The following is a 22,981-nucleotide window of genomic DNA, read 5'->3' on the forward strand; positions in this document are numbered from 1 at the left end:
TTTCTTCATCTGCTTTCTCAGTCCCACAGCACTTCTGTCGTATATTTAAATCAATGTCTGTCTCCCTCTCTAGACTGTAAGCTCATTCTGGGCAGGGAACATCTCTGTTATATTGTTGTTGTACTCTTCCAAGTGCTTAGTACAGCACTCTGCACACCGTAAGCACTCATTAAATACGATTGCCTGACTGAGAACTGGACCCAACAGATTTCTCACCAATAGCCACAGTCTGGTCCACCCACCCTCCCCAAAACCCATTTCCAACCTCTGGATTCCCGTTCTGCTGCGGACCTTCGGCTTCAGGTTAACCAACACCCCTAACATTTTCTTTTCTCTAACACACTGGATCTCTTCTTGAGCCTTTCACGGTTGCCCGGAGAGAGGCGTGACTGACCGAGAGCCTAGAAAACCTGGCACCCGGCCAAACGCTTCATTTGTGGCCGGAGTTGAAAGGTTATTCACCACATAAAAATGCTTTTTTTTTTTCGTTCTGGCTGGGACAGTTCTCTTGCTGGGAAGAATCTGAGGTGCCAGTGGCCCCAAGCAGAGCTAGAAAACAGAGCTGGTACTTGTGGATAAACTTAATAAAGCTTTATCCAACAGAGCGCTGTGTAAATGAAGCAAAAACCCGTCCCCGCACCAAGAAAATCTGCTCATCAGACGATTCCACATAGCTCCTTCTCTCCTCTTCCTCTCCCCTCTCTTCTTTTTGAAACTGAAATCTTACGTTTTAATAATAATCTCCTATTTCCTTCAGGCCTTGCTGCTTCTCAAGGTCATATGGTGGGCAAGTGGGAGAACTGGGATCAGAGCCTGGTTGCCCTGTGCTGTTTACACTAATCTATGGATCAGAAGCTGTCTGGTCTGCTGATCTAATATCCTCAGCGTGGCTCAGTGGAAAGAGCACGAGCTTTGGAGTCAGAGGTCATGGGTTCAAATCCCAGCTCTGCCAACTGTCAGCTGTGTGACTTCGGGCAAGGCACTTAACTTCTCTGTGCCTCAGTTACCTCATCTGTAAAATGGGGATTAAAACTGTGAGCCCTCGTTGGGACAACCTGATCACCTTGTAACCTCCCCAGCGCTTAGAACAGTGCTTTGCACATAGTAAGCACTTAACAAATACCATTATTATTATTATTACTCTAACCCAGCACAATATTTGGAATGGAGGAAACATTCAGTATTTGTAACAAAAGTTTAGGCTATTCACTGTTTCAGTTTCTGATTTTCTTCCCTTTCCTCCTCTGGGAGCGTGGGGTATGTTGGAAGAGAAAACTTCAGTTTATCATTCTTTGTTGAGAGATAAATAGTTCCACTAAAATGGTCTCCCCTGCTTTTCTTTTTTTTAAAACACTTCAGGTCACTTGTTCCCAGAGATTGTGCCATTTTGAAGTCCAACAGATGAGGATGACGAATCCACTGTCGAGATTGCCAGTGAGGCCTCAGACGCCACGTGGCGTCAGGTCTCCTGGCTACGAAATACAATGAGACTCTAACTCGGACCCGGACGAGAGAGAAGGTGCGAAAGGCAGCCTTCTCTGAGTTGTGGAGGCTCAGATGATGGGATAAACCTGGAGAGGGGTTACGGGGTGACTGCAACACCCAAACCCCACCAGCGATTGAGACGCCGTTCCGAAGGGAAGAGGACTCTAGCTTCAGAAAGGGCATGGCCAAACCTTTTTTCAGACTACAGAAGTTTCTTCGGCGGACACAGTTTCTGCTCTTGGTCCTCACGGCGGCGTATCTGACGGCTGGGAGCGTGTTGCTGCTTCAGAGGTCCCGTCTGGCAGTCCAACAGAGCCCCTATGGACCGGTCCATCTGCAGGCTCTGCCGGCGTCGGAGATGACCGTTGGAATGGGCTCTCCGGAGGCCGGGGCCGACCGGAATTCCCGCCTGACTTCCCAGGCCCTCGCGGACACGCTCCCGAATCGCGCGACAGAACAGAGGTACGGACCCCGTTGGCTCATGTCCCGGAACTCGGAGCTGAGACAGCTGAGAAGAGGGTGGTTTCATCGGTTCATGAGTGAACAAGAGGTGGGGAGGAACCCAGGCCCCAAAGCTGGGAAAGATCTGGCTGGTAGCAAAGGTACGTCTGAGTTCTGTTGCCTGTTGATATGCAGAGGGGCTTGCCCAAGCACTTATTACAGTGCTTAGCACAAAATAGGCACTCAATAAAATGCTTTTGTTTTTTTTAAAATGTATATGAGTGCTTCCCCTGTTCCAGGCACTGTGCTAAGCATTGGGGTGGATACGTGTTTATCAGGTCGGACACAGTTCCTGTCCCAAATGGGGCTCACCATCTTAAGCAATGTGGTTTAGTGGCTAGAGCATTGGCCTGGGAGTCAGAAGGACCTGGGTTCTAATCCTTGCTCCACCACTTGTCTTCTGTGTGACCTTAGGCAAGTCACTTAATTTCTCTGTGCCTGTTACCTTGTCTGTAAAAAAATGCGAATTAAGAATGTGAGCCCCATGTAGTACTGAGACTGCATCCAAACTGATTAATTTACATGTTCTTCTATGCTTAGAACAGTGCTTGGCACATAGTAAGCACTTAACAAGTACCATTATTATTATTATTATTACTAAGAATAATAATTCCCATTTTACAGATGAGGTAACAGATGAGGCAAGAGGAAGTGAAGTGACTTGCCCGAGGTCACATGGCAGACAATTGGCAGAACTCGGATTAAAACCCAGATCCTTCTGACCCTTGGGCCTGTGTTCTATCCAGCACTACTGGAAAGATCACAGGCTTAGAAGTCAGGAGGATCTGGATTCTAATTCCAGCTTTGGTTGTCTGCTTTATGACCTTGGTCCAGTCATTTATTACAATCTGAAAATGCTAGAAAGTGCATGTAATAGTTCTCAAAGCCTCGTCCACTTGTCCAAAACTGATTTGGCAATCTGAGAGAGAATGTGGCAGACTCAAAGGCTGCTGGTTCTTCTGAATTAGTTTAGTAAGTAGTCAGAATCTACCATATTGCTTACATCCCTGAGAATACTGTCACATTCACCCTGACTTTTTTTTTCTCTAAGTTTCTATTCCTTGTTTGATTTCTGGACCCTCACTATGGAAAGGAGGGATTCAGGGAAATAATTTTTTGCAAAAAACTGTTTCAGACCCAAATGTGCATGGTGCCAAATTGAATTATGCTGAGCCCTGGTTTGCAGGGTGTACCTCAGTGGCTTTGAAGCACTAGTCCTTGTCTCAGATCCCACCTGTAGAGCTTCTGATGTCATCTCGTCCTGATTGGCAGAGAAGTATTTGGGGAATTTCTAGCCCCAGACTACATCCTTCCACCTGCCCCAGCTCTGGGGAATATGGTAATGGAAGATCCAGAGGGGGGCAGATCCGTCGCCAATCAGAAAACCTGTCTTAGCTTGTTACTTCTGAGCTGACTGTCCACGATCTCAAACCACCAGCTCTCAGGTGGTCCTGAGATAGCAAACACTGTTCCTGTCGCACTCCTTTGGTTTGAACGTTGAACATTGTGAAAGCAGGATCAGACTTTATTTTAGAAACAAGCCTTTTTTTTGCCATGTAGAGTGCCCACTCCCGATAGACGTGAACCCCCCAAAACACCCATTTTTTAAATGTGTGGATTTTTCTCAACTTCAAGGAAACCTTCCTCTCAGAACCCCAATATTTTGGTGGAGATGAAAACTCAGAACCTGCTGGTACTGAAGAACATTTTTCAGGTGGTGAGTGAATAAAGAAAGCTAAAACCTAGGGACAAGAAGTCCAGCAACATTCCTTTGTTGTTCGTTCCATGAATGTTACATTGTACAAGGCAATGGTTCTCTCTTTTGAAAAGCAATTTACAGCTCATCTCTTGTTCCTTTCCATGAGGTTGGCAATGGGGGAAACCTTTGGTGAACCCAGAGAGGAGCTGCCCTTTGTTTCAAGTGATAATAGATGTTTCAGGATCTAGAATTCAGTGTTTTGAAGCAAGCAAGGCTAAGGATAATGTGGCAAATTCTTCTGACTCTTCATTTGCAATGCTTTGTTCTGTGCTTTCAGGTAGTACAGGGACAAAGTCCTTTTCACCTCTGCAGAGTCTTTATTCTAATTGGAGCTCAGTGAAATTTCCTCTCCATGGTAGAAAACAGAGAGGAGAATGGAGGTTGGAACAGAGGGGCTGACACCTGTAGAACTGTAAGGAACTAACCAGTTCTCACCCTACAACACTTAATCAAGCAGTAGTATTTATTGAGTGCTTACTTTGAGCAGAGCACTGTACTAAGCACTTGGGAGAGTACAATGCAACAGAATTAGCAGTCATGTTCCCTATCCTATGTACATATTTGCAATTCTAGTATCTGTTTCCCTATCTAAGTTCTTTATGGGGAGGGAATGGGTCTACTGACTCTGTTGTTTTGTACTCTCCTAAGCACTTGGAGCAGTGTTCTGCACACAGTAAAGTGCTCCAATACCACAAATTGGGTTTTATCAATGCGTGACAAGATTATTTCGAGCAGGGGATTGTGGGGTATGGGGGGATTGTGGGGTATGGGACCCTGGTTCAAGTCCTGGTTCTGCCACTGGGACTTGAGCAAGTTCACTTAACTCTTCTGAACCTCTATTTTCCCATCTGCAAAATGGGGATTGGATTCCTGTTTTTAGATGGTGACCTCCATGGAAGACAGGGACCGTGTCCGTTGGAATCACTTTGTATCTACTCTGGTGCTTAGGCACGTGATAATCACTTAAAATAAATGTCATTACTGTGTTTACAGCAGAGTGCTGGAAGCAGTAAAACCACTCTGGAAACGAGTCAGTCCACAAAATGCCGAGGGATAGGGGATCAGAAATCAAAGCCAAGGGTGCCCTGAGTTTGAGGGACCTGGGTTCTAATCTCAGCACCTGTGAGTCCCATGTGGGACAGGGTCTGTGTCCAACCTGATTTGCTCGTATCCCCCCCCCCCCCCCCAGCGTTTAGTACAGTGCCTGGTATGTAGTAAGTGCTTAACAAATGTCACAATTATTAATATTATTTGAGCTCTTATTCACTCAATTGCATTTATTGAGTGCTTACTGTGTGCAGATCACTGCACTCAGCTCTTGGGAAAATAAAATATAAGAGAGATGTTAAAATAAATTACAGAGAGGAAATATAGACTATAAGGATACTTAGCTAAGTGCTTTGAGGTGCTGGTGAGTTTTGGGGTGCTTAAGAAGAAACACAGAGAAGTGTGTTGTCAATGCAGAAGGAAGGGAGGATGAGAAATGAGGGTTTAGTCGGGAATGATCTCTTGGAGGAGATGTCCTGATGATGCTAATGGTGGTCAACACTGCAGTCAGAGGACAGACTTCCATGACCCTTGGCTTTGGGAATTTCCGGCAGTTGAGGAAGTCAAGGATGCAGGTTCCAGAGCACCTGGAGCTGTTGGGGGAGAGCAGGATTGGGATTCTCGAGTGGGGGATTGGGAGCTGAGTGGCAGATGGGAAATATTCATTCTCCCTCAGATGCATGGCTAGGATCTCACTGCTATTAACATCCCCCATGACTTTGGATGACTCCCTGTCTGTACATTCCTAACCAGATTGAGGAGGCTGCCCTCATGTTTGCAGATGGCACCACTGCCAGTGAAATGCAGTTATATTGTTGAGCACTTACTATGTGCAGAGCACTCTACTAAGCACTTGGGAGAGTACAATGTAACAATAAATGGACACATTCCCTGCCCATAATGAGAAATCTACCATGGTAGGGGTAAAGACCAGTGGGGACAACAGCCCCTCCTTTACATTATAATAATAATAATAATGCAATGATTGAGTAAATTAAGTACATACTGAGTGCTAAGAAATGGGATAGATAATGATCAAACTGGATAAAGTCAGTGTCCTAACAAGGGGCTCCCATTGTAAAGGGGAAGGAAGACAGGTGTTGAATCCTTATTTTGCAGATGAGGAAACTGAGGCCCAGAGAAGTGAAGTGACTTGCCCAAGGTCACACAGCAGGCAAGTGGCAGAGCCAGGATTAGAACCCAGGTCCTCTGACTCCCAGAGGACTTTCCACCAGGTCATGCTGTATGGGTAGTTGGAGTGGAGCAGATAGAAAGTGAAGGGCATTCACAGAGGCCAATCTTCAGGGTTTTGACACTCTACCAGCACCTTAGAACAGATGGGAAGCCACCTTATTTCTTACCTGCCAACAAGAGTGTTCAAATCACTGCCATCATAGGGGTGGGGTCCCTCTTCCAACCAATCACATTCCAGGAGCCTCCATTAATAGAGGATTTCCTGTTTATTCCGTATAATGGACCCAGGGTTTTATGCTAACTTGGCAAGGCTTGATGACAGCAGGATGACTAAAGGACTCCGTTACGAACCTTAGCGAGGATTGTGCCAGAACCACCCAAGGGAAGACCCCCGTCAACCGTCTCTGGGAAATGGAGACTGTGAATGTAAACAAAATTTGAGTTGCTTCGAATCTCCGGCTGCAAGCCAGTTTACTGAAAGGCCGGCTCTCTGCAATTGAAACTTCAGCAGGCGGTATAAATCACTTAGAATTTCATTATACTTTTGGAAGAGATCCATAATGAAATAAAGAGTCAGTAAGTTTACTCTGGGTGGTAGGTCGGGGAAAGAGTAACTTCTACAGAGATAGTTTATTTTTTATTAATAGTCATTTTTAAAGACATTCCAACATTTCTAAGCTGTTGTTAATAACATCACCCTGTGTCCTTTTTCACATCCAAATGAACATAACTGAGATCATCAACAATAACTTGTTGCCTTCCTTTCGGTTGAAGTCAATAAATAAGTCTTTGAAATCATCCCACTCTGTGCTCTATCCATCAGAAGTCCTTTGCTTCAGTTCACTTTTTTGGAGCTAACCAAAAATGATGTATCATTCCTTATTTCCTTCTAAAATTCACACTCCTCTAACTTAGCAGTTACGATTGGTGTTGTCTTTAAATCATATTTAGTTAACCAATAGTTTCTTGCCATGATTAGAGGTATTTTTAATAATCCCGAGTCAGTGCCCTTCCTGAGAATCATTCACTCTATCTTGACCTCTCTATTTGTTTAAAAACCCAGTAATGTGAGTTTTCAAAGTGCCCCGTTCATACCAAGTATAACTAAAAAAAACCTTCTTCACTGAACTTGCTGAATTAACTGATCTCCCAGCAGCCCTTTCTCATCGCTTCACCCTTTCTATTTTACCGACATGTCTAAGAGTGTTTATCTATGGGTCTTGGTAGGGTTTGACTTCAATAAAATACAGTGAAGGCATCCATGAGATGGGACATACCTAGGAAAGCAAAGAAATGATGGTTTGAGTTGCCATGGAGAATTATAGAATAATGGTTCATTTCATACCTTAATACAATTGAGTTGGACAGGAACTGTGCCCGACCTGATTACCTTATATCCACCCCAGTACTTAGAGCAATGCTTAACACATAATAAGCACTTAATAAATACCATCATTATTATTAATTGAATAATGGCTGGCTCTGTATTGCCCAATCATTTTCTAAGACCCCCCCCCCCCCCCCCCCCACATTTCAGCAAAAGTATATTGGATTTGGTTCCCCTATGGGCCAAAAGTCATCTGCATGAATGTACTACCTTAGACGTATACAACACTTATCTTTCCAATGTACATCATTTATTTCGTTTTAGCTTCACGACATCCCTGTGAGGTAGAAAGAGGCTTGTGTTAGTATCCCTATTTTCCAGATGAAGAAGCTGAGACAGAGGTTAAGTGACTTGGCCAAAGTCATACGGCAGTCCAAACTCGAACTCCAGTCTGCCCCCTCCAGGCTCTTTCCTCTTGGCCTGTTGCCTCTCAGAATCTCTTATTACAGTCATACGAAATAAGAAAGCAAAGATGATGCTTTTAGGCACAGATTTAAAAAAAAACATCCAAAAACGTTTGTACCATTCTAATCTCTAGCGTTCTCAAGTTTAATCAGTACAAATGCCTGTGGACTCTGTGTGAGGGAGAAAATCTTTTTTTTTCTTTCCATCTGTCCCTGGCATTCTGTTCTTAATATTTACATAGGCCCTTAATTTGATCTGATCTTCATTTTTCTAGCTGTCCTTATCTAACATCTTAGCTGTCTCCCTTTCTAGATTGCTAAATCCTTGTGGGCAAGAACTGTGTCTATTCTATTGGCTCACCCAAGCTCTTAGTACAGTGCTCAGGACTCAAAAGACACTCAGTAAGGACTATTGATTGATTTTTCCAATAATCGACTGTTCTGGACTGTAAATCTATCCTCTGGACTGTTAGCTTGCTGTGGGCAGGGAAGAATCCACCAATTCTGTTGTAATGTGCTCTCCTAAGCATTTAGTACAGTTCTCTGCACTCAGTTAAGCTCTTAATAAATACAATTGTTTGGTTCATTCATTCATTCAATTGTATTGAGTGCTTACTGTGTGATTATGATTATGTTTTGGTTGGTTGATTATGGATGATCTTGTGGCTATGAAAAAATAGGAAGGGGTTAGAAAAGGCTGTGTTCTAACACTGTTGTGATCGTCCTGGCCCTTACTGTTGGATCCACTGTTTTCCCTCTTCATGAAGTCATGCTGACCCTCTCAATAGGGCAAGCTTTTGTCCTAGTGGAAAGAGACCGGGCCTGGGAGACAGAGGACCTGGGTTCTAATCCCGGCTCTGTTGTGTGACCTAGGGTGAATCAGTCAATTTCTCTGTGCTTCAATTTCCTCATCCAAAAGACAGAGATTCAGTACCTTCTTTTCTTCCTGCTTAGACTGTTAAGCCCGTGACAGGCACGGACTGTATTTGACTTATTTTGTACCTACCTCAGGGCTTAGAGTGCTTAGCACCTATTATCTAAGTGCCTGGGAGTCAGAAGGTCATGGGTTCTAATCCTGGTTCTGCCACCTATCTGCTGTGTGTGACCTTGGGAAAGTCATTTCACTTCTCTGGGCCTCAGTGACCTCATCTGTAAAATGGGGATTCAGACTGTGAGCCCCATGTGGTACAATGGCTGAGTCCAATCCAATTTACTTGTATCCACCCCAGTGCTTACTATGTTGCCTGGCACATAGTAAGTGCTAAACAAATGCCACAGTTATTATTATTATTATTATTAAACAGTTACCATTATTATGATTCCCTAAGTCCTCCCTTCTCTCTCAGGGTCACACCTGGAGAGTTTCCAGTACTCTACCAGTTATGACTACAGGAGGGAGAGTCAAGCAGAGGCCTACCCATTCCATTCCTAGCTTGGCCAGTGGTTGGTGTGAGGAAGGCAATCTGCTACAAGTCAAAACTCACCTGTGCTGGGCTGCAGCGGCACGGGAGAGAATCGAGGGCAGAGACTCATTTACTATGTGGAAGGAGGCAATGGTAAACCACTTCCGTATTTTTTACCAAGAAAACTATGGATTCACAACCAGAACGATTGAAGATGGAAGTGGGGCATTCTGGGAGAGATGAGTCAGTGGAATCTCTATGGGTTGGACACAACTTGACAGCATAAGATAACAACAAGCCCTCCCTTCTATATCGCCCATGACTTGAGCCCATATCCCATAAATTCTTTGATTTTTCACTGCACCCTCACAGTACTCCTGTTCCTAGCCATCTGTAGTTTATTTTAAGTCTCCCCCATCCACTGTCCATAACGTCTTGAGGGCAAGGATTATACCTACCTCTTCTGTTGTATTGTATTTTCCCAGAGCTTAATAGAGAATCAGCATGGCCTAGTGGAAAGAGCCCAGGCCTGGGAATCAGAGGAACTGGGTTCTAATCCCGGCTCCACTTCTCATCTGCTATGAGACCTTGGACAAGTCACTTGACTTCTCTGTGCCCCAGTTCCCCGATCTGCAAAGTGGGGATTCAAGACCTGTTCTCTCTCCTACTTGGACTGTGAGCCCCATTTAGAACCCGATTGTCTTGTATCTACCCTAGCGCTTAGTACAGCACGTGGCACGTAGTAAGCGCTTAACAAATACCACTGTGCAGGACTATGATGGAAAGGGATCATGGACTATTTTTCTCCCTGTTGTAAGGTATTTGCCGAGAAAGAAGTAGTTTGCTCCATATGGTGTGTTTCAATTGAAATCAAGCTACTGAATTCCCAAGTTCCCAGTAAAATATTCAAAATCCTTATCACAGGTGCATAACTCACGTCTCATTAACAGCGTATTGTGGGTGTACATTCACAGCTTGTGAATTTTGTAATTGCATGTTTGCAAATTACCAATGTGTAGTTCTTTGAATCCGCTGTCGTGTGCGTAACATTTAAACGTCTGATTTATTTGCAACGTTCTGAAAATCTCTGCAGAAACTTTTAAGGGTTAGATTCCTTTCACCTCCCTCTTAGTTACAAAGTGACAGCTTGGTAGTTTTTCATCCTATTTACCTTTTAGTCTGAGTTCTCTTTGCCACTGTCAGTGGGGGAATCTTATTTTTTCTCTCCATTTTCATTTGCAGAATCAGATTGTCTCCCCCCTTCCCCACCCCAATAGTGACAAATTCCACCAGAACTCCTAAAGAATACATGTGGGAATTCTCAAACAGATCTGTCTTCCTTTGGCTGAAGACCGTGAATATAAGTATAACCTTCTAAATTAGCCCTCTACCACCTTTAGCTCATAGAGGGAAGGGAACATATGTTTTGCTTCGTATATTCTCCCAGGGTTTCAGGACAGTGCTTTACTTTCACACCCAAGAGGTGGTCAGTATGTTGCTCTTCTGTGTCCAAGGTAGTGCTCTTTCATACTCAGGAAATTCTCGATAAATACTACAGATTGGAGAAGCTGTAGGTTTGTAGGAAAGATTCTTTACACTGTAGAAAGGAAAAACAATTCTGCTGGCCTTTTCCATTCTTGGGTTGAGAGAAGGGATGTCTGTCTTTAACAGAATTAGTCAGGTGTCTAAGCCAATTAATTGAGAGGATATCCCAAGAGGGATTTTATTCCTGATTTAGAGATGAAAAAAACAGGCCGAGAGAAGATACGGGGCAAGCAGAGGAGCCGGGATTAGAACCCAGTCCTTGGACACACAACTTCTGTGATGATTTGTTTTCCGAATTTAATTCATCAGGCCATTGGGAATAAAACGTTCTCAGAAAGCCCTCAGGAGCAAAATACTTCGAAATTCTAGGCCTGTTTACCCTGGCATCTGTCTCGGTGAAGGTTACTCATGCCCCAATATCACCGCAGGAAATGGGATAGGCTTTTTAACCAAAGGCTGCAAATTTCACACTTGACACTTCCCATGTATAATAGCATCTCTGACGCTTGTCCCGTTCCATGGACTTCAGGCACTTATGTCGGCTGTTTCCGGGATGATTCCAGGGAGCGGCACCTAAAAGGAGCTGTGTTCTACGACTTGAGGAAGATGACTGTCGCTCACTGTCAGGAAGCTTGTGCCGAGAGGTAAAGGTGATCTCCGGGATTCTCTGGTCCCCTTTCCGAATGACAAAAGCAAGAAGGAGCTGCACTAAGAAGGGTCAGAGTATACTTACATTCCGAAGGAGGGCTGAATCAGGGCCTGACTTGTGCAAGCATTTTGATGACAAGGTTGAAGCGGAAGCTTTGCCCCGTGGGCATTTTGCGTTTTAGAGCCTTGTTGGGATTGGGTTCAATCCCAACTAAGTATTGCCAATGGGGTGTAGGAGGAGGAAATCCTGGTGGGATTCCGGGGAAACCAGGCTCATTGCCCCCTGCCCTCCCTGAAATGTTCATCCTGGGCCTAGAATGGGATGTCCCTTGCCTGCTATGTGACTTGGGCTCGTCACTTAACTTCTCTGCTTCGGTTTCCTCATCTGTAAAATGGGATTAAATACTCCATCCTCCCTGCTTCTTAGAACACAAGCCTTTATGTGGGTTAGGGGCTGCATGGGTTCAAATCCCAGCTCCACCAACTGTCAGCTGTGTGACTTTGGGCAAGTCACTTAACTTCTCTGTGCCTCAGTTACCTCATCTGTAAAATCGGGATGAAGACTTTGAGCCCCACGTGTCACAACCTGATCACTTTGTATCTTTCCCAGCGCTTAGAACAGTGCTTTGCACATAGTAAGTGCTTAACAAATGCCATCATTATTATTATTATTAATATTATTATTATATACATGTATCTATTGCAGTGCTTAGCACAGTACTTGTCACATAGTAAGTGCTTAACAAGTACTTATTGTTATTATTATTATTATTATTATTATTATTATTATCATTCCCTGCCCACAAAGAACTTATATTCTACCAGGGCAGACAGCAAGATGCACATTCCCTGCTCTTAAAGAGGTTACGATCTAATGCTTTTTGTGCCTTACCTTTCCCAGTCCAATTTATCCATCCAGCTCAGTCTTAAGCTATTGCGTTGCTATTGCGATAGTCTTAAGCTATCTTTGAACTGCATAAAAGCTCCCTAATAATAATTGGGGTATTGAAACATTTATGCTTCAAGTAAGCACTGGAGGTCGGGAGGTTGGGGGGTGTTAAGATGATCAGGTTGGACACATTCTCTTTCTCTCACAGGGTTCACACTCTAAGGGGGCGGGGGGGGGGAGAACAGGAATTGAGTCCCCATTTTACAGGTGAGGAAACTGAGGCTCAATGAAGTGACTTGCCCAAGGTGTCACAGCAGAGCTGGGATTTGAACCCAGGTCCTCTGACTCCCACTAGGCCATGCCACTTGCCCTCTCCGTCCACCCCATCAATCCCTGCAGGGTGTTATTTCTGCAGGAGGCAGCCCCCGTTCTTCAGCCATGTTTGGGGGCTTCGGGGGTTAGGGGTGAATGGTTCCCGAGCGATTGTTAGAACCCCATCTCCCCACAGGGCTTACGTGTATGCCGGCTTGGAGTATGGAGCGGAGTGCTACTGTGGGAACAGGCTCCCCGCTGGCGGCGCCAGGCAAGAGGAGTGCAACAGCGAGTGCAAGGGTGAGAAGGGATCGCTCTGCGGGGGTGTCAACCGGCTTTCCGTCTACCGCGTGGATGATCAGCTGCGACTCAGAGCAAAAAAAAGTAAGGGGCATTGATCGCCGGATGTCCGCTCCGTCACTAAGTGGGACCACTGGTGTTGTTAAAAAGCTGTCTCTCCTAGCTGGAGTGTAAGCTTCTGGTGAGCGGGTATCTATATGTTTATTGGGGTATTTGTTAAGCGCTTACTTTGTGCTATGCCCTGCACTAAGCCCTGGGGTAGATACAAGTTGATCAAGTTTGGACACAGTCCATGTCCCATGTTCATTCATTCGTTCCTATTTATTGAGTGCTTACTGTATTCAGAGCACTGTATTAAGCACTTGGAAAGTACAATAAAGCAATAAAGAGAGACAATCCCTGCCTTAATCTCCATTTGATAGATGAGGGAACTGAGACCCAAAGAAGTTAAGTGAATTACCCAAGGTCACATAGCAGACAAGTGGCAGAGCTGGGATTAGAAGCCAGGTCTTTGAGATTCCCAGGCCCGTTCTCTATCCACTAGGCTCTGTTGAGTCTTGTAATATTGAAAATGATGATATTTAACCACATATTATGTGCCACGTATTGGAGTAGATACAATATGAGCATGTTGGACTCAGTTCCTATCCCGCCTGGGGCTCACAGTCCAAGGGGAAGGGAAAATGGAGTACCTTATCCCCCTTTTGCAGCTGAGGAAACTGAGGCACAGTGAAGTCACTTGCTCAAGTCACCCAGCATGCAACACTGAATTTTGTCACCTCTTAGGCCTGATGCCTCAGGCAGAACTGGGTGGATTTGAGACTGGTTTTCCTGCCATACCACAGGGATTTCCTCCTTCTATTCACCATTGCTAAGGCTGGCTGTACACATGTCATGAGAGCTTAAAAATTGCATCTCCCTCTCCTCTCCCACCACCAGTTCCATCCTGTGCCTCCTAGGGGTTTGGACTTTAAGATGATGGTCCCCTGCATCATGACTTCTTAATTAGAAGTAGCCAAACCAAATGAGACAGGTGCAGATGAGCAATCTTTATTTTACTCCAGTTCGTCTCCCCTGGAGCAACGTTTACTGAGAACAGACACTGTAAAACTGTAGGCTGCACACTCATATGAAGAGAATTTCATTAGCTGGGAAAGAAGGATTGAGTATTGGCCCAGAATGCACCTCACTGCCCATCAAGCTCTTGGTCAGAAACTGAACCAGCTTCCTAGTTTGGGATCGGACCAGAAGTTTGGAGGCTTCCTGGGATTCCCATCACTGTTTAAAAGTCTTTGAGGCAAGTCTTAGGGTCTAGTAAGATCCAATATTTCTTTCTTCTTAAATTAGTCTAACTTTTAATTTCTTCAGAGGTACTGGTTGGGAATCTGGACCCTCCTGGTTTTCCTCTAAAGAGAAGACTTTTTTAAGCCAGTCTTGTCCAAAGCACATTGGAACGTGGAGTCCAACCCCATCCCACAGCCCCATCTACCAACCCCAAGGCTGTCACCCCAGCCGGGCTGTTTCCAGACCCTTTCAAATGTTTCCATGCTTTTCAATTGGCAGCTACATGAGGTTTAGGAGCAATCCAGTGGTAGCAATATGGAGACACCATTTTCTTTCTCTAAGGGACTTGGTTTCCACCAAAAAAGCAAACTCACCAGTGATCACAGGCTCACCTAATCTCTTAGGCAGTTGTCACTTTGGTGGTTTCCCACTCTATGCTTATGTATTTTTTGTTTGTTTGTTTTGCTGAGGGAGAAAGGCAAGGAAGTAGAGATAGGGACACCCTACCAAGATTTCCTGACACATCTACCAGAAACAGATTGTTTTAGTTGGATGCACATCCTGTTTCCTCAGCATCAACCAACATGACTGGCTTTACAAGTAAAGGTGAACTCTTAGTACTGTTGGTTTCTGCTGAGTTGGGGGGTAGTTTTGAAGACTGAAGCAGATGTGCCTTGTGTGGCTCCTGATTCCAGCCAGGTCTTCATGAGCAAATCGATTCTTAAACCTCAGTGTTTTGGGATATTTTGCCCTGCTGAGAACCAGTATGTTTCAGGGGAATTCAAAGAGAAAAACGATCTGGGGGACAGTAAGTGGCAGAAAGCAGGAAGAGTCAAAAATGGCTGGGTGAGAGGGCTGCTGGTAAATGGTAGGCTAGTGAAAAATGGGATCATGGCAAGTCCTGCATGGCCTTGTCCCTCACACTTTCAGCTTTGCTCATTCCAGGGGGCCAAATTAGTTGATTTAAATGTTTAATTTGAAGCTGGGTCTCTCTTGAAGGCAGGCTTTGCCTCATTCCAGCAGTATATAATTCAGTAATTTTGTCTACGGTCATAGCATCCATATGTGTTTCTTTAATTCACCCCTCCTTCAGCCCCACAACACTTACATCCATATCTGTAATTTATATTAATGTCCATCTCTGACTGTAAGCTCTTCATGGGTAGAATGTGGCTACCAACTCTGTTATATGGTTATAATGTATGCTCCCAAGTGCTTAGTACAGTGTTCAGCACACTAGGCACTTAAATATGATTAAGTAGGTTTGAAGTCATTGCAGGATTCTGATTTTGGGGGCGCAGAAATGAAAAGTCAAAGACTCCAAGAACCGAGTTTAGCCTGTGCTGGCAAAGTTTTAAGTCTCTTTTCTCCTTGAGCCAATGTGCATCATGTCCTTGTTCTAATGATACCGAAACTCCCTGCCTCCTGACTTGATGCTTTCAACCCATTGATTGAGATTTTCAGAGGGCTCAGGTTGCCCTGATGAAATTCAGGGAAGTGCTGCTTAGCTTGGAAGAAGCCAAACAGAAGATTTTAAGTTGAGCGCAGGGCCCATGTCTAGCACCTCCTTCATACTCTCCTACTTTGCCCATCCCTGGTCTATTTTAATGTGTCTTCCCCTGTAACCTCCTTGTAGTATCAGCCAACTCCGTTGTATTGTATTTGCCCAAGTGCTTAGTACAGTGTTCTACAAGCAGTGAACACTCATATACCATTAACTGATCTTAAGTGTTTAGTAAAGTGCTCTGCTCAGAGTTTCTTCCTCTTCAAAATGGGTGTAAAATCCCTTTCACCCACTCATCAATTCAATATTTATTGAGCACGTACTGTGTGCAGAGCACTGTACTAAGTGCTTGGGAGAGTACAATATAACAGGAAACAGACACATTCACTGCCTTGTCTCCCTCCAAAACTGAAAGCTATTTGTGGGATGGGGATTGAGTCTAATCTGATGATCTTGTATCTACCTCAGTGCTTGGCCCCTAATAAGCACTTAATGTATGCCATCATCATCATCCAAACAATGTTGTGGAAACACATATTATAGTAGAGCCGACTGCTGTATGAACTGGGGAGATGTGGGGAGGTGGGGAATCGGTTGGGTCAGTTTTGAATTCGTCCACATTCCACCGTGCTTTTGATGTCGTGCACAGGAATCTTTACCGATTTGATTTGGGCTTTTAAGCCTTTCGGGAAATCTTCAAAGAAAAGCAGCAAACAATAGCTCCGCCAGCCCCTGGAAGACTTCTATCTAAAATGGCTTTGGGGCTGATGTGGAAGAGTGAGTTGCGGGTCAGAGGCAGAACAGAAGCATTCCTGGCTATTTCCCGGGACACCGCCATTACTCTGACTTTGTTCATAGCATGCTATTTAATTCATATTTTTTCAGGAGCCCAAATAACTAATGTTATTCTCTGGAACGGCAACAGACTACTCTGGGCACTGTTTTCTCAAGAGAAATCTATTTCCTGTCCCCGCAGGGAGGAATATTATCTACCAAGGATGTTTTAGAGTGCCAGAAAATTTAACAGACACCTTTCCTGACTCTTTGATACTGCCCAATTTGACGGTGGAGATGTGCTCTGAATTTTGCTCCAAGAAAGTAAGACCAGTTCTCATTATTCATCCTTTCTCCTTTTCTTGCTTTTACAATTTTGCACCCAATAGGAAAGAAAAGTGGCATTCTGGGAAGATTGGGGTAAACAAATTAGCCTTCAGGTGTCCATTTTGGAGTCTGTCAATGGTTTCAATAAAAAGAAATTGAATGCTGACAGATGATAAATAGAAAAATTAGGGGGGGCCATTTATCATAGTGTTTGCCTTAGGCTCTGGGTTATGTTTAGATTTTCTGGAACTTGGCTTGTATTTTCCAACTAATATGGGGAAATTTAGAAGCCCATGATACCTTCTGTGGTACATCTCCTGACCCAAGTCTCTAACATCAAATAGACTTAGCATGGAAAGGAAGAAGTCTGTGACAACAGAATCCAGAAAGTACAGATCTGCTTCCAGATTTGATTGAAAGAACAGTTTACTCGGGAATCTGCTTCTCTGGATAGGGTTTTCCGGAGGAAAAAAAAAGTTGTTGTGCGCCAAACTGGAAGTCTGGTAAATCACACTTGAGCCAATTGCCCATTAGGTAGATTGTGGATTGGCCTCTGGGCTCTGTCTTACAATTTCAAAGAGAGAAGAAACATGTTAGCTATGAACACTCAAAGTTCACTGTGGAAAATTTAGTGCAGGTTAAGTCCTGACCCTGGGGCAATCTGCTCTGATCTCATTTGATTTTATCTGCCTGAATGTGACAGTGGAGCTTTGGATGATAGCATGAGATGGAGACAGCCACCTCTCTATTAAGATCCCTCTTCTCTCCTGCACGGGGAAGTCTGAAGCTGTTTCCATGGAAACCTGGGATCAGGCACGATGCTGTGTTGGGATTGGTTTTACGGCAGAGTGCGAGGCTCTGCCATACTATTCAAGTTGACTGACAGTCCCAGATCTCTGGTGAATTAGGGGCACTTTCCAAATTTGGGATTTCGTCCTCCTAATAATCAAAGATTTTAAAGGAAATCTGAAAATTGCAGGCTGTCTACCCCCTTCAATAAGTCTTGAAAAATATACAGGTCATGGCACAGAATTTACTCTGAGTTTGACTGAAAAGCTACTGTCAGGACTTTCCACTAGGCACCCATTTTCCAATCAAAGTGTAGCTTGGAGTTTGAAAACTGTGAGCAGCTAAGTGTCACTTCTAGAAAGATGTCCTGTGACCAACCCTGATCATCTTGAGTCTTCAGGTGCCAGCACAAGGCTTGGCACCTTGTAATTGCTTCATTCATTCATTCAATCATATTTATTGAGCACTTACTGTGTGCAGAGCACTGTACTAAGCACTTGGAAAGTACAATTCAGCAACAGCTAGAGACAATCCTTGCCCACAACAGGCTTTAATAGATACCGTTAAAAAAACCTCCCTTCCTTGTGGAGCACTATGTAGTAACTATTATGGTGTTTGTTAAGTGCTAACTATGTTACAGGAACTGTTCTAAGCGCTTGGGTAATTACAAGCTAATCAGGTTGGATGCAGTCCCGTCCCCAGGTGGAGCACACAATCTAAGTCGGAGGGAGGGGGAATTTAATCCCCATTTTACAGATAACTTTTCTGTGCCTCAGTTACATTAAGTGACTTACCCCAGGTCACACAGCAGGCAAGTGGCCAAGCCAGACTAGAACCCAGGTCTTCTGACTCTGAGGCTCCTGCCCTTTTCTTGTAGGCCATGCTACTTGCCTTAATAGGAGAGTTCAGAGGTTAAGTCTAATTTATTGTTAATTTGCACCTAAAGACCCTTCTCTCAAGGTCAGTTTTTTCAGTCCTCCCATAGCAGTAGCCCAGAACATTCTTTCAAAACTTGTCTGTACTGTGACTTTGGGCAGTCACTTCACTTCTCTGTTTCCTCGGTTACCTCATCTTTAAATTGGGGATTAAGACTGTGAACCCCATGTAGGACATGGTGTCCAACTTGATTTTCTTATTTTACCCCAGTGCTTAGTACAGGGTCTTGCACATGGTAAGCACTTAACAAATACCATAAAAAAGTATCCTAAGACACACAGATGCAGTTTACTCCCTAGCATGGATCATTTTCCTCCAACTCTCATTTCTTAGAATCCTCCAAGTAGATCATCACAGGATGTGGGGTGGGGAAATGAAAGAAAATAAAGAGAATATCACCCCACAATCGTGGTCTCTTCCCAGATTCTAATATGGGAAGCTGGGCAGAAGGTGTCCGCTCGTGGTAGCTTTGTACAGGTGGACTGTGAAAGATCACTACTGTGGCAAGGGATTATCCTTCAGCAGGTCTGGAGCAAATAGGAGTGTATTTTAAGGAGACAGACCTAATTTCTAAACAAGGCCTCAGTGTCCTGTAAAAAAATGTGATGCAGAAGCCCGAGATCTTAATTCTCGGGGACTTGGCAATCGATCATGTTGAACACTTATTGTGTGCAGAGCACTGTACTAAGTGCTTGGGAAAGTACATGCAACAGAGTTGTGTCGGCGCAAGGATCCTTGCTTGCAAAAAGCTTACAGTCTACAGGAAGAGGCAGACATTAAAATTAAGTAGGGACTGGAGACATAGAATCTGAGAATATTTACAGAGGTATTGTGGGACTCAGATGAGCATCAAAATGCTTCAGGGATGAGCATTTATAGGGAGCATTAAATGGTCAATTAACTGTTCCCAGTTCTAAAATCAAACCAGCTCAGTAGAAACTGTAGACCCATTGATGAAATGGCAAGGGGCATATTCAGCACTCCAGGAGAAACAGCCCGTGAGCCTTTAAATTTATACAGTTGTAGGCTTCTTGAGAGGAAAACAGAAGGCTGGCCGAAGATAGAGGGGGGAGAGAGCCACTTGTGCTCTTGGTTTTCCACTGAGGCTGAAGACTAAAATGTTACCCTGTTTCCGGGACACAATTGAGGGTTCCAAACCCCAGCAAATCCTTCCTTTCTAAAACCTGAAAAGTACATTTTGGCTACTCGTGTCACCAGGCTACTCCTCCCTCAGAGTGTAAATTCCTTTTGGGCTGAGAATATGTTCCATGTTTCAGTTGTGTTTTCCCAAGTGTTTAGCATGGTGCATTGCAGTGAGCAGATGCTCAATAAATACTGTTATTACTTCTAATAGACCAGGTCTGTTAGGGGTTCTGTGAAGTATAAGTAGTGGGGTGAGAGCTGATTAAGAGCCTCAGAGATGATGGTCAGGTGTTTCTGTTTGAGGAGAGGAATGGGTAGCCATTTAGGGTTTTGAAGGAGTGGAGAAACTTATGCAGAGTGAGTCCTACCCAGCTTTCCAGAGAGGCTAGTAACAATATTACTAATGATAATAATTGCAGTGTTAAGTGCCTACTCTATGCCAGGCACTCTACTAAGCGCTAGGACAGATACAAGATAATAGAGTTGGAAACAGTCCCTGGGGCTCACAGAGTTAATCTGTATTTTACAGATGAGATGACTGAGGCACAGTGACATGAAGTGACTTGCCCAAGGTCACATGGCAGAAAAGTGGTGGAGCTGGGATTAGAACTCGGGTCCTCTGAATCCCAGGCCTGTGCTATTCTACTAGGCCACACTGCTTCTCAAAGCAGATGCTGCTTTGTGAAACTGAAATACTTGACAAAAACACATCCAGGCAGCATCTTTGTTATCTGTGTCAGCTGCGGAGTCCTCCTAAAATATGGCTCTTCTCCACTTCCAGGCTCTCAAGCACATAACCCAGGCAGATCCCAAGGACATTCCTGCGATCAAAGGAAGTCAAATACAGTCTCTGAGCTGGGCAGACTGTTTTTATTTATTAAAAAGCATCTGATATTTCAACTCCTTCCCAATCTGCTGCCGGCTTGGAAACGACCTCTTCTAAAACAGAGTTTATCAAAGCCATGTCCGAGTCAGAAGCGATTGAGCAAATCTGAGCCTGCTTTGGGGTCAGATTTAGCTTCTGGCTTCAAACTGGTGGCCTATACCAGTGCTCAAAGACCATAAATTGATCTCCCTATAGCACAGATGGATTGAAGAGATAAACTGGCTCGTTTGCAAAGAAGGGTCATTTGAGTGGCAGAAGAAACCTTTATCCTTTTGAGGGCAACCTTTTTTATCTGCCTACTCTATTGAATTCTATCCCCACCGCTTAGTACAGTGCTCTGCAGTAGTAAGCTCTCAACAAATCCCATTGACTGTTACATAGGGGTAGTATTAAAACTGCACCAGTCCCAGGTCTGCCTTAGAGCTGGCTTTCCTAAGAGATTTGGGAGGTAAGGGGAGAGATGGGTCACTAATATGTGTTTTGCTTCTGCTTTGCTTTCTGAAGCACTTAGTATAGTGTTTAGCACTATGTAGCAGCTCAATAGTTTTAATTCACTAATTGTAGAGATTTAGCAACAAAGGAGGAAAAATGTGTGCATGTTGGATCGTCTAAGACATTGGGTGGAGGGTGAAAACACACTGGCAGGCAGTTTAGAGGTAATTCAGGCAGAGAACTAGGAAATTCTTGGACAGAAAAGTAGTGGGCATAAGCTCAATCAATAATATTTGAGTGCTTATTGTGTGTAGAGCACTGTACTAAGTGCTTGGGAAAGTACAATATAACAGAGTTGGTAGACACATTCTCTGCCCAGAAGCAGCATGTCCTAGTGGATAGAGCACGGGCCTGGGAGTCATAAGGACCTGAGTTCTAATCCTGACTCCGCCACTTGTCTGCTGTGTGACCTTGGGCAAGTCACTTCACTTCTCTGTGCCTCTGTTACCTCTTCTGTAAATTGGGGTTTAAGACTGTGAGCCCCACGTGGCTTAACAAATACCATTAAAACCAAAAATAAACAATCAAAAAAACCTTTCCCTCTAATGAAGTAAGAGTAATGGTATTTATCGAGCACTTACTGAAGTGTGAGGCATTGTACTAAGTGCTTGGGAAATACAACAGAAGAACAAGACACGTCCCCTGCCCACAAGGAGTTTACACCCTAATGTAGTAAGAGTAATGGTACTTATTGAGCACCTACTGAATGCAAGACCCTGTACTAAGCACTTGGAAAATAGAACAGAAGCATGAGACATGTCCCCTGTCCACAAGAAACTGGCATTTTAGGGGGTGTCCAGCGCAGTCTATAAGTGATGCCCGGCTGGGATGGGGGGTTAGAGGAGCAGGTGATGGGTTGAGAGCAACCACCACATCTGTTCCGGGCTTCTGTCCAGGGGTGGGCTGGAACCAGGCCCCCCCGTGACAAAGCATCGGAAGGAGTGAGGCGGAGGAGCTGTCTGGGAGCTGCAAAAGAGCCCCGTGTATCTGGGGAGTGGAAAGCGGCCATCAGATGCGCTTATTTCCTGGAGTCTTTGTAGAACCCCACACAAAACCACCATTCAGGAAGTCCCAAGAAAGGGCAGCTGGGTTGAAATCTCAAATCACGCCATCCCGGCTAGGTTTACAAACAGAAAAATTAGAAAAAACCCCGACATTACCCTTTCCTCCCCTTTGCTTTATTCAGAGGGGCCATTTTTTCCATTTCAATGCAGCTAATGTCCCCCCCTCAAATGCATCCCTCCTTCCCGCCCAACACACATTACAAATCACCCTGACCGCTTTTGGCTCCTAAAAGCTTTTTAGTATTGTTTTGCCTTTAACACAGAGCCTTAATGGATTCTTTCTACTCCTCAATCAAGAGGGGAAAATTTGTGAGCCATTAATGATGGGTTTGTTTTTGCACAGCCCTCCCAACACTGCCCTGCTCCTTACAGGGCTTCCTGAGTGTTCTCTTTATCCACCGTGAGATGAGATCTTTCTGATGGGTGTGAACTGGGGATTCTGTGAAGGGATCTATCCCAATTCTCACAAAGCCCTGAGAGAGACACTTTAGGTGGCAGTGTGACCTATGGAAAGACCACGGGCCTGGGAGTCGGAGGACCTTGGTTCTAATCCCGACCCTGCCTCTTGCCTGCTGTGTGACCTGGGCAAATCACTTCATGTCTCTGTTCCTTTGTGTATTAAGTCAAGGGTATTTCAGGCCAGAGGAAGGACATGAGCAAGGGGTTGGTAGCGAGATAGACAAGATCGAGGTATAGTGAGTAATAATAATAATAATAATAATAATAATAATAATAATAATGCTATTAAGCATTTACTATGGGCCAGGCACTGTTCTACGCACTGGGATGGATACAAGCAAATTGAGTTGGACACAGTCCCCGTCCCATGTGGGGCTCACAGTCTCAATCCCCATTTTTACAGATGAGGTAACTGAGGCACAAAGAAGTGAAGCTGACTTGCCCCTACA

At 44.4% G+C, this 22,981-nt stretch overlaps 1 protein-coding gene and 1 non-coding gene across 2 annotated transcripts in view; both read left to right on the plus strand.

The window, feature by feature from the left end:
* WSCD1 (WSC domain containing 1) overlaps positions 1-22,981 on the plus strand; it is a 57,772-nt gene that overhangs the window by 12,583 nt on the left and 22,208 nt on the right. The window contains exons 2-5 of the mRNA XM_038759867.1: positions 1,360-2,087; positions 11,255-11,369; positions 12,771-12,958; positions 16,639-16,760. Of these exons, the coding sequence (XP_038615795.1) occupies positions 1,667-2,087; positions 11,255-11,369; positions 12,771-12,958; positions 16,639-16,760 (846 nt within the window). The 5' untranslated portion in view covers positions 1,360-1,666. The remainder of the gene's footprint in view (positions 1-1,359; positions 2,088-11,254; positions 11,370-12,770; positions 12,959-16,638; positions 16,761-22,981) is intronic.
* On the plus strand, positions 9,114-9,251 carry LOC119939788. Its single transcript, XR_005454751.1, has one exon. It is a non-coding gene; the product is annotated as a small nucleolar RNA SNORA7 (small nucleolar RNA).

This window comes from Tachyglossus aculeatus, chromosome 17 (genome assembly GCF_015852505.1).
Source record: "Tachyglossus aculeatus isolate mTacAcu1 chromosome 17, mTacAcu1.pri, whole genome shotgun sequence".
NCBI lineage: Eukaryota > Metazoa > Chordata > Mammalia > Monotremata > Tachyglossidae > Tachyglossus > Tachyglossus aculeatus.